The 12242-nt window shown below is 37.6% G+C and overlaps 2 protein-coding genes across 5 annotated transcripts in view; both read left to right on the forward strand.

The window, feature by feature from the left end:
* Positions 1–10221, forward strand: part of PIK3CB (phosphatidylinositol-4,5-bisphosphate 3-kinase catalytic subunit beta) — a 183372-nt gene extending 173151 nt beyond the window's left edge. For 2 of the 3 annotated variants that reach the window (XM_069063881.1, XM_069063882.1), the window contains 4 exons: positions 1479–1602; positions 3119–3264; positions 5076–5208; positions 8623–10221. In XM_069063881.1, coding sequence (XP_068919982.1) covers positions 1479–1602; positions 3119–3264; positions 5076–5208; positions 8623–8760 — 541 coding nt within the window. In that variant the 3' untranslated portion in view covers positions 8761–10221. The remainder of the gene's footprint in view (positions 1–1478; positions 1603–3118; positions 3265–5075; positions 5209–8622) is intronic. The other variant, XM_069063883.1, reaches the window with a different exon arrangement.
* CEP70 (centrosomal protein 70) overlaps positions 1–12242 on the forward strand; it is a 261992-nt gene that overhangs the window by 117896 nt on the left and 131854 nt on the right. The window lies entirely within an intron of this gene.

Here is a 12242-nt window from a genome sequence, read left to right on the forward strand (position 1 = left end):
TCACTAAATGAGTCACTTATTCACATATATATTTATTTGTAAAATTCATTAAAAAAGAATTTTGAATTCTAGATTCTATCCCTCCATTCCATCCCTTTTCGCAGTCATTGAGAAGGTAAGCAGTATGATATCCATCATATAAGTCATCCAAATCATATTTCCATATTTGCCACATTGCCTCCATCCCCCAAAAAAAAAAAAAACAAAACAAGCAAAATAAAGTGAAAAAAGAATGCTTTAATCTGCCCTAGAGTTCATCACTTCTCTTTCAGGAGGTGGATAGCATTTTCATCATGAGTCCTTTGGAATTGTTTTAGATCAGTATATTGATCAGAGTAGCTAAGTCACAATTGATCATCATACAATTTGCTATTGCTGATGTTTTCATAGTTCTACTCACTTTGCTTTTCATTAGGTCATATAAGTCTTCCTATTTTTTTTTAAACCGTCTCTCTCATTATTTATCATAGCACAATAGTATTCCATTACAATCATGTGCTGCAACTTGTTCAGCCATTCCCCAAGTTGTGGACATCCCCTCGATTTCCAACTCTTCACTGCCACAAAAATGAGCTACCATGAATGTTTTTGTGCACGTAGGCCCATTTCCCTTTTCTTTGAACTATTTGGGATGCAGAAGTAATAGTGGTGTTTCTGGGTCAAAGGGTATGCATAGTTATAGCCCTTTGGACACAGTGCCATGTTCTCCAGAATGATTAACCAGTTCACAACTCCACCAACTATGCATAAGTGCCTCTATTTTTTCCACATCCCCTCCAGCATGTCATTTTCCTTTTCTGAACATCTCTTAGATACATTCTTTAACCCCGAAATGGACTACTCTTCAAGCCTTACCTCTTCTACAGCCAAATAGTTGCCAAAAGCTATTAATCTTAGCTGTATAATATCACTTTCATATCTATTCCTTTCTACTTCCATTGATACTAACTTAAATCAGGTTCTATATATATCAGCTGTAGTATTGTTAGCACTTCCTGGCAGATGCTTATAATCTTTTCCAGCCCTAATACATCCTTCACACTATACCCTGCTGACCATATAAAGTACAAACTACTAAACCTGGCATTGAAGGCCATTTGCAATTTGTCTGTACTTTTTTTTCCTATTTTTACTTGATAATATTTGCTTTCTTGTCCTCAGTATTACAGCCACACTCATTCTATTCTCCTTTCTCCATGCCTGTGCTTACACTGAAGTACTGGTGATATGGTCAGGAAGACTGTACTTCATGCTTGTGATGAAGTATGTTCTCTTCTTCCATATTTTATCCGTTCAAATCTTTCTCTTCCTTTGCACCCTAACTCAGATGCTATAGTTATGTATATACTTGTCTTTCTTTTTGACCTTTTGAATTCATTTTCCTCTTTGTATTAGCTGTACCTGTCACAGTACACGTTAGACACCACATAGCATAAGTGGCCTAAATACGCCTTTTGTTTCTTGTTAACTTGTTTTAGGAATAATTTAGATCAAGCCATTGAAGAGTTCACTCTCTCCTGCGCTGGCTACTGTGTAGCTTCTTACGTCTTAGGGATCGGTGATAGACATAGTGACAATATCATGGTCAGGAAGACTGGACAGGTAAGTTGCTGTCTGTTATGTTTCAGTGGAAACCCCAAGAATACTGAGTTATTGCTGCTGTCACATGTCCCCAAATGTATTACACCATTCCTTATAGAAATTCTAGGCAAACTGACCAACTAATTAATTAGTCTTAGGTTTTCATTCTAAAACTTCTCTGAGGGAAAATTCCATCACAGATCCTAGGCCTTTGTGCTTCATGCCTGCCATAGTTTCTGTTCATCTGTACCAGTGTCACTGAGACATTTTGATTAAAATTACCTTGGTCTATCCACTTAAGTTGTGGGAGTTTAAAATGAATATAGTTCCACATGAATTGAGTCAGGATAGAGGTGAGGAAAGGTAATGGCAGGGAAGGAGTGGATTCCCTCAAGAAATAATAGGACATAAAGTGTGCACTGGGGGGTGCTAATGAGGTTTGAGCAGGAAGAGGTTGGTGCTGAGATGTGTCAGTTGAACCATAATCAGTCCCCATTTCTTCCCATTCCAATGCTCCCTGGACTTATTTTTTTTTTTGGAGGGCATTTGGGGTTAAGTAACTTGCCCAAGGTTACACAGCTAGTTTTTTTTTTGTGTGTGTGTGCGTGTTAAGTGTCTGAGGCTGGAACCAAACTTGGGTCCTCCTGACTCCAGGGCCGGGGCTTTACTCACTGCGCCACCTAGCCGCCCCACTTCTGGACTTCTTAAGGGTCCTGGTTTATACTTTGAGAAATCCTGTTGTGGGCAATCTCAGCATTAGAATACTGTTTTGTATTTATAATTGAGAACAAAGATTTAGGCCAGATTGTTCATTATGAAATATCTTCCTTTGCATGTGAAATTTTTCTCATGTGTGAATCACTGTGATTCATATTTGTGCACAAAATCATTTTTAGTCAAATGAATAAGTAAGAGTAGTTTGTTTGTTGTTATCATTTTCACTTACGTTTCCTGCTCCCAGCATATTTCCTGAGATATAAAAATGGTTCAGGGGCTTTACCTTTTGTAAGGTGGGGGAACCCTTAATGAAATTAAATGAACCTGTTTCAATTTCCCCTTGGCAAAGAAAGGGCCTGTAGAATCTGAAACTTATAGTAGATCTGTTCTGACTAAGCCATACACACTCATAGGTAAAACAAGCTTTGGAGTGATATAAATGCCTTCTGTCACTGAGGAGTCCAACAACCACAGTTCTCCATAGTGAATTATTGCTATTTTAGTTAGCATTGCTTCTTGAAAGCTAGAAATGGAAAGCTGCCTTATTACTAAAAATGTACTTTTCCTTCTCACTATATACATGTTGTTTCATATATATTGTGCTTAAGAATCTTGGGGTTTCTATTTAGAAATGTTCAAAGAAATCTTCTTTCCTAAGGGAAAAGGAACCCATGACTGAGTTTTATGAACAGAATGAGCTGAGGTAAATCATCTCCTAACATAGACCTGTGACTTCTAAGAGATTTGTCTTTCCGTTGGAAACACATCAGCAAAATATAGTCCAGTGACTGGGAAAATGAAATTCCATTTGTTTTCCTAGCTCTTCCACATCGATTTTGGACATATTCTTGGAAACTTCAAGTCTAAATTTGGCATTAAACGGGAACGAGTGCCTTTCATTCTTACCTATGATTTTATTCATGTCATTCAGCAAGGAAAAACAGGAAATACAGAAAAGTTTAACCGGTAAGTATGTCCCTGATGTCAAGGTTAAATACATCTTAACACTTTCTCATCTGGCCGGCTGGATTCAACATTTCCTATTCTATGTTTCTATTTGGGGAAAAGGTTATCTTTTGAGATCCATTTGCCTGAAAGTGAATGAATGTACTATTTCCATTCAACTCTTTAAACCCAGAACTTAAAGTCCAGTATTAGCTTAGATGTTTGTAACTGATCTAGACTCATCCAGAATTGCATTTCTCGGTGTCCCAATATCTTCATCTGTAAAATGAATTGGTTGGACTAGACGATCTCTAAGATTCAATATAGTTCTAATGTTCTATGGTTCTATGTTTCATCTAATGATAAACATTAGTCTAACTTAAGGAGATGGTCCATGTTCACTGTAAACCAGAAGGGGAAAACAGTCACCGGAATTTTTAATATACCTACCCTTGTGTTTATATCTTACATAACTGACTTTTATAAATTCAACTATTCATAGTAGGGTAAAGTAAAGAACTTTTTTTGTCTTCTTGAACATTATAAATGTAAAAAATGCACCAAAAGCCATTCATAATCAGCTGAAACAATAATGCAATTTTTAAAAGTCCTTAGTATTGTTGGTCAAGTTACTTATTCTTGTTATAAAATACAATTTAAAAATACTGAATCATAGTATATAGCACTTGGGAAGATTACAGCATTTCAAACTTGACTTCGTTCTAGGGGGGTTGAATTAATGGGTAGTGATAGTGATTAAAAAAAGATCTTGAATTAAACATTTAGAAATACACAGAAGAAAACAAAAGTTCAGAAGGGGACACAAACAGGAACTTTTTTCTTACTGTGTTGAATTTAATAAGTACTTTAAAAAAAAAAAACACCTATGAAATAGAAGTCCACAGGTTTCCTATTCAGTTCTCAGTGTTGTCATAGTTCTGGGTGACTAAGTTCAGAATAAAAAATTAAAAATAAAAAAGACATGGCTTTGGTAAATCTGTGAGAAAGATAGCAGAACTTGTACACTCTTTTGTTAGTGTCTATTTATCCTGCTTATCTGAAATCAAAACCAGTAATTCCATCTGGTTTGAATGACATTGAATGATTTATACACAAAACACACAACACAACATGCCCAGAAGTGTCTCCACATGCACTGTATGTCTCTTATTAAGCTGATAATCATTCTTTATCAACTACAAGCCCGCTGTATATAATGCAGCATGCAGAACCCTTCAGCAGGTAAAGGTGAAACCAAGTGTTATCCACTCAAGTCTAATTAAGGACCAAACTCAACAGTTAATGCTATACTCACTATAATGTCTATTATCCTTGTTAATAATAACAACAGTAATAACATTTTACAATTATAAAGTACCTGCAATCTGCCCAGCACTTGGCAAATATTATTCCATTTCATTCTCATTTGATCCTGGGAGTTAGGTGCTATTATTATCCCCATTTACAGTTGGGGAAACTGAGGCAAAGAAGTTAAGTGACTTGCTTAACTCCAAAAGTAGATTTCAATGCAGGACTTCCCATCTCTAGGTCTAGCTCTCTGTCTGCTGTACCACCTCTATGCCACGTATAAAATTTTGGTTTAGAGGGAAAAAAAGCATGTAATCACATGTATGATCATTAGACTGATTTATTTAGTAACTGATAGGTGAGTGGATTTTTTTTTTCATCAATCAGAAGTGTAAGTTTCTAATGAAAGTATATCATAGTAGTTTATAGGGTATTAGAAAACCAAGAATCCATCAGGGTTCTTTTCTGAAACATGCTCTGCCTCTGCTTTGCCACACTCATGTGAATTGCTGTGCTACCTAAAGGTTCCGTAAGTGTTGTGAAGAGGCATACCTGATTTTACGAAGGCATGGGAATCTCTTTATCACTCTGTTTGCCCTGATGTTGACTGCAGGGCTTCCTGAGCTCACCTCAGTCAAGGATATACAGTATCTTAAGGTAAGAACTTGACTTTGTATACATGCAGAATTCCATTCCTAAATCTTGACTAGACATCTGTTGTAGTAACTAATTACCAAAATATCCCAAGTGGGGAAAAACTATATGGTTTCGGGGATTAAGGAGTAACCTTTCAAAAACATTTTAATGTGCCCCAAAAGCTAATAAACTAACCTTTCTTTGGCTCAACAATACCACTACCAGGTCCATACTCCAAAGGAATCAAAGAAAGCAGAAAAGAGCCCATATGTACAAAAATATTTGAAGCACCTCCTTTTTGTGGTAGCAAAGAATTGTAAATTCTGAGGGGCTACCACCCTCTGTTGGGGAATGGCTGAAGAAATCATGGTATATGAATGTGATGGAATACTATTGTGCTGTAAGAAATGATAGAGATGATTTCAGAAAAACCCCAGAATCAGGACAGTTTTATAGAGTAAAAGCAATATTATACAGATAATCAACTTTGAAAGACTTAGTAACTCTGAACAAAAGACTCATGGTGAAGTATGCTGTTTACTCCCAGATAAAGAACTGATGGACCTAGGGAGCAGAATGAAGCATATTTTCTTCTATTTCTTGCTCTTTTTCCCCCTCGGGATATGGCAGATGTGGACCTTGGGTTTTGCATGTGTATAACTATTTTAGAGGGGATAGAGGGAAGAGAAGGAGAGAATTTGGAACTGGAAATAAAATTGAATTGAATTAAACCTTTAAAAAGGAGAAGTAAAAACACAAAGTAGATATATGACATTTGGTAAAACTTTACACTTTCGGAAGGATTTTGTATTTCCCTGAACTGACTTGGCTGCATTACACACTTAGGTATCAAAACTTGTAGTTAAGTTTCTCTTGTCTTATAGATAGAAGTTTACCAGACCACTTGACCTGCAGTCTTAATATTAGCTGCATTTTACCTGTGTCTCATTATTACTATTATTTCCAAGATGTTCCAGTTTATTAGGTAGAATCACCTAGTAATACCTCTTGGATAAAATACAGATTTGTCAGTATAGCATCTAAAGCCTTTTCCAGATTAGCTTCCAGACTTACTTTCCAACTTCCCTTGACATACTCAGTTGCGGCCAGGTTGGCCTATTTGCAGTTTGCCATACCCTTCTTCCACAACCACCATAGGTTCTTTGCATAGACTCTCCTGCCTGCCTGGACACTCCCCACCCCCTCACTGCCACTGCTGACACTTCTGACCATCTTCCATAACTCATCACTGTTGCTACCTCTTAAAACAAAACCTTTCCTCTTCCCATGAGTGATTGCAGCCTGTCCCTCTACAAATTATGTTGTACTTTCTTTTCTGTGTAGATGTTGATTCTCATCAGTAGTATGTAAGCTACTAGAGGGCAGCGATTTTATGATATTGTTCCCTGGAACACAGTAGGCACTTACTAAATGCTTGTTTGAATGGATATCAGGTATTGATTGAAATTTCCATTTAGATTGAAATACTGATAGAAGCAGAAAATTTCAAAACCTCATAATCATTAACTTCATTATGTTCCTCTAAACTCTTGCTAGGAAGATCATGCACTTAAAAGTTTAAACTAGAAAAATCTTATCATTCAAAAAAGTCAAAGAATTTGAATTTGTTACAGTATTTTTGGAAACAGGTAAACAATTTGAAAACTAGCCCTTCTCTCCATTGAAGCTAATTTGTCATCATTTTCTCTACTACATTGTTTACTAAACATTCTGGTTATGGTTTTTTGCTTAGTTCCACAGTAAGTAAATTAGTTAGACATTAACCTGTGCCTTCATATGCTGTCAGAGGCACAAACTCTGGCTAAAGGGGAATCCCAACAGCCTTGAATGCTTCAGATGTGCATATGAGCCTAAAGAGATAGTTTGTTCTTCCATTGACTGATTTCCATTGAGAGGCACGCTACTGTGCCACTGCATCTTCCTTTGGCATCGACCGAAACACATCCCAGGGGCTCCCAAGAAGACAAACCTGAAATAGATTTTCCTGAGATCCACTTGAACCAAAGGACTCTGTAGAGGCACAAGAAACCTAAAAACAAGAAGGGAAACCCAGGGTACACCAAGGCATTGTGTCCATATCCACTTCCGATTTCACAGAGTCCTCCCTCTCAAGTGCACCTGACCATGCTGTACCTCATTCTGCCACTAGAAAATTGCATTGACCGGCTTCATATTCCCTATGGATTTTCCTGTAGTATCCCCATCCCACCCCCTTAAGTAGCCTGTAGTTAATTATTTCCCCTGAATTAATAGTTTTCTTCTGTAATTAGCAGGTGCTTCCTCTCTTACCAATGTTGTACTAGGGTCTTAATGGGTCATTTCCCTGCCTGCTTCTGACAAACAACTTAAATACAGTTAATCAAATACATATGTATAGTATATAACTGAGGCAAAACCATAATGGACTTGAATAAATAAATACCTTGGAAATGAACCAATTCTAACTATCTTGTTTCCTTTTTCAATCCATTGCCTTCTGGCTTGGGTCATAGGCTCTAATTTGAGCACAGCTGAAAATGTAGCCTTCCAGTTAAGATGCAGTGGAACTAGAGCGAGATCATCAAAATGTCTCTGTAGGAAATCATCAAAACAAACCCAGACTCTTTTTTGTTTACGAGAGCCTAAGGCAAGAAAGGATCAGCAACCAGCAGAAGGCCACAGTTAGGACAGTTTTCAGTGGGCCTGTGGATGGGCCTTCTGTCACACTCCTCCCCCTCCCTTTCTCTATCCTACTATCATTTTTTTGTATTCTGCCTCAAGTGTTTTCTTGCTGCTCCAACTCCAGAGTTGTCTTCCCCCCATTCCCTCCCCACAGTTGCAAAGAATCAACAATCTGGTATCCACCTTTGAGAGGTTATCTGCCTTTCACTTGGGCGTTATTATTGCCCACCACATCTTTAGTTAATTCATATTTTATTTATACATATAAGCCACACAACCATCAGAGGAGGCAGACACACTACAGAAGTCACAAGTTCTAAAGGACATTTCATTAAATAGCATTTAATAAGTAGTTAGCTTCTAACTTGAACCTTAGGTTTTTCTCGTTGCTTTCTGCCCCACAAATATTACTAATATGAGTTATTAATGTTACATAGCTAAATAAGTGAACCATTAGTGAGAAAAACTTGGGCTTTAAAAGGGATCTTATTTGTACAAACTCTATTAGAAAGAGCTACTAGATGGCATGTTCCATGAAAGCAGTGCCTTCATCTTTTACAGGGAGTCCCCAAAGTCTTGGTGCAGTTTTAAGCTTTAAAAATAGGTCCTAGCATAGCGTGGCTTACCACACTCCTAGGAGGTGAATTGAATTGACCGTTGATGTGGGATATGCACACGGTTTTTGGTAAGGGTAAAGTCAGAATTGATTTATGCAAGCACTCATTCACTTCTTTATTTCTTTTTGGTCTTTAGGACTCTTTGGCCTTGGGGAAGAGTGAGGAAGAAGCACTAAAGCAATTTAAGCAGAAGTTTGATGAGGCCCTCAGGGAAAGCTGGACCACGAAAGTGAACTGGATGGCACACACCATGAGGAAAGACTACCGGTCTTAATGAGGCCAGCTTCTCTGCCCGCGGCTTTTGTTGTTCTTTTGCTGTTGTTGCTAGTTTGGTTTGGTTTGGTTTGTTTAGTTTGGCTTTCATTTTGGATTTGCACTAAACTGAACACTGCCCTGACAATAAGTATTAATTAAAAAGGGAACAAAATCCTGGAACACCAAGTTTAAAAGAAAAAAAAATTTACCCCACCTAACCTAAATGATCCTTGATGATTGCACTCTACTCCTGACTGAATGACGAAGACCCAACACAAAATCTGCCAACATCATGGATAATCACTTCTTGCTGACTTTGCACGCAGAAAGCTACTAGATGTTTTCTTCTTTTAAAAAGTTTGGTACTTTTAAGCAATGATGTAAATATTCATTTTCCGTGTTGTGACAGAGTATTCTAACTCAGCCAAGGACTTGACACACAACAATTATGGGACCAGTGGCTGTTTTTATGATCAGAATGGGACTTAAAAAGAAGGGTGTCTTTGTGCAACCTAAAGATTATGATGTATTTTTTTTTTAATCAAACCTGTGGAAACCTGTTGGTTTTTCTTGTTGATGTTTCTATACCATGGTATCATTCCATCAGGACTTGCTGAAAATCTAATGGTGTGGCAAATACGACATGATCGTGTGTATATGTATGCTTCATACACACAAATATATGTATATATACATGTGTATTTGCATGCGCAAGCGCATGTGCCCACATGAAAGAGAGAGAGTGTGTGTGTTTGTATGTTTGTGTGTCTGTGTGTGTGTAAAACAGGAGTGTTTCAGATGTGTTGCCTTTGCTTTTCTTCAGGCTGGGGTTTTGGTTTTTGCCAAAAGCAGGGCCTTTTTTTTCTCCACGTTCCTTTCTGGTAACTAACTGCCTGATCCAGCTCTTCCGGCCACTTCCCTAATGAAGCGTATGTTGACACAGGATTTATGTACTGTATGTGTATGGAAGGGTGAGCTACATGGGGGATAATACTTGAGCAACTGTACCAAAAAATAAAGGCAACAAAAGACAAGGAAACTATTTATGAAATAAATTCCCAACCTGAAATTCAGTATTTTTTGAAAAATGCCAATGAACAGTCTCAGAACCTGTTCTTACTGTATTTATTAAAACTTCTAACAACATGATTTTTTGTAGAATGTGTTCAGCTTTTAGTTGCATAATAAATTGGATTTTTTTAAAAGTTTATTTGATGAGGTACCAGATTTTTAGGGTGCTAAGTGGAGAGCAGTTTTGATATGTGCAATAAGAACTACTGGTTTGAGTGTGTAAAATGTATGCTCCATTGAGCACTGAGAGATCCATCAAAGCTGCTGCCTGTTCTCCAAACAATACTGGTCACTTTCATTCCATGATGATGGAATGGAAGGAAGGAAATTAACAAGATATGTTTACCCTTCAACTAAATGTGTTTTCCATTGAAGTTTGATTAAAAATTGTTTTCTCTTGTTCATAGAACAGATTCATTGTCTTTTTAGAGGGTCCAAACCAATCAGTGGACAAGCCAAAATACAATGAAGTCTGCACTGCCTTGGATTCCTCCTTCCCCAGGGTCAGCATTGCCCAGGTTAAGACAGAGAGAGACAGGTACCTTTTCAGAAGTGGTAAAGTTGACTTGGCCACCAGAAGAATTGTCTCAAAGCCACACCCTCTTTTCTTACATTATTTCTGGGAACAATGGCTCTCACTTTTCTGCTAAACTCTGTATTTCATTTGTTAGTTTGAGGGAGGGGTGGAAGAGAAGGCATAAATGTAGACCTGTAACTCCTGCAGGCTCCAGTGAAAGCCTTGACAGTTGGATTGGCATCATGCTTGCCTCACTCTTGGAACAGCTTCAGTGGCTGGGTGAACCCTACAGAGTTATGTTTTTTCAGCAAAAGTTAGACTCGATAGGCTCTTGAGTCTTTTTCTGTAGGGCAATCAGCTATGGAATGCCTTTCACCCAAAGGATTCTACCTGGGCTCATACTAGAAGCTTTATAGGCCGGAGCACACCTCTTGCCCCTACCCATACCATGTCTAGACTATACCCCAAGCAGTATCTGAAGATGGGATCCTTCAAAGTGGAAGATACTTGTCCTAAGCCAGTCATCCATCATTTTATTCCTCTTACCATCTTTGAGAGTTTGGGAAAGGTTATTATTGCTAGATAGGGCCTATAGGACCAGAAACCACTGTCACTTATATGCAGGGCACCGATACCCACACTTCATTATTCCCTGCCGCCTATGTAAGGGGCAAGAGAGATGCAATATATTGCTTTTGGGGAACCTTATTATTATCCCTCCCAATCCAAATGGATTTTAATTCAAGAAAACATACATTATGAACCAAAACTTATGCCAAGCATTGAATATATAGGGATAAAAATGCACACTCCATCAAGGAACTTTACATTTCCATTTATTGGGGGCCAACTAGTCCATTGGAAGTTATTCCGACCCTTCTGTGAAATACTTTTCTGGTTCTTCCCTGTGTCTACTGAAAATCAAGAATGAAATGTTATTTATGTTTATATATACATATATATGTATGAGTATAATAGGTGTGTATATGTTTCTGTGTGTGTGTATGAAAGAAGCCAAAGCCTGAAAAATTATACTCATTAATGAAAAGTGATATTGTCCTAATAGCTAGTTATCCTTCCTAATGTCAAGATGATATGGGCCACTCTAGGGCAGACCCTTAGTGTAATTGGCCATAATATACCTGAGGAAGCTACTCAGAAAAGGTTTGGACACAAACTTCGGATCGAGTACATGTTATCTATATATACCTGGTTCCCTTAGAGATAACTCAAAAGAACAGAAGAAAAAACCTTATGGGGCTAACTGGAAAAACAACCTTCCTCTCATTTCTAACATTTGATATTCTTCAGTGGTATATTTCTTTTGAATATTAAGTGCCTGTTTAATTTCCTGTGCTATAAATTGCACTTGCTTATTTTCTGTAATTTTAAAAATCCTCTTCAGAGTTTTTTTTACTTCAATAATTCAAGGAGGTATGATTTTCATCAGCATGAATGAACGTTCTCTACAGGAACACCAATCCAACACTTCTTCTAAACTTTAGCATTTTGTAGGAAATTTAAAACCCACCACTGAAGAACTAAGGAATCTGATTTTTAAATACTCTCTTTGCGTCGTCTGCAGTACTCATCCCTTCACGTTGTTACCCAATAGGGAATTTCTCCTGTAGGGAAATTACATAGGAAAGAAAAGAGTTGGGATCCAGAGTTTGATCAGAGTCTGTAGAGCAAGAAGCATTCATCACTACTCATTACCCACGTAAATGACTAATTAGGACCTTGGACCTTGGCTTTAACTAGTAAGTCACTGTGCATTTTAAAAGCACCCAACAATTAATGAACCTTTTTAAAAAAAAAAAAAAACAGAAGGAAGTACAGAAGAGGAATAGATGAGCAGATTAAATGTTTAATACACATTAAAAACAAAACCCACTAATAAGCTCACCTTATTA

This window comes from Petaurus breviceps, unplaced genomic scaffold, assembly GCF_028583685.1.
Source record: "Petaurus breviceps papuanus isolate PSGF00001 unplaced genomic scaffold, PetGlider_PUasm1.0 90604, whole genome shotgun sequence".
Taxonomy (NCBI): Eukaryota; Metazoa; Chordata; class Mammalia; order Diprotodontia; family Petauridae; genus Petaurus; species Petaurus breviceps.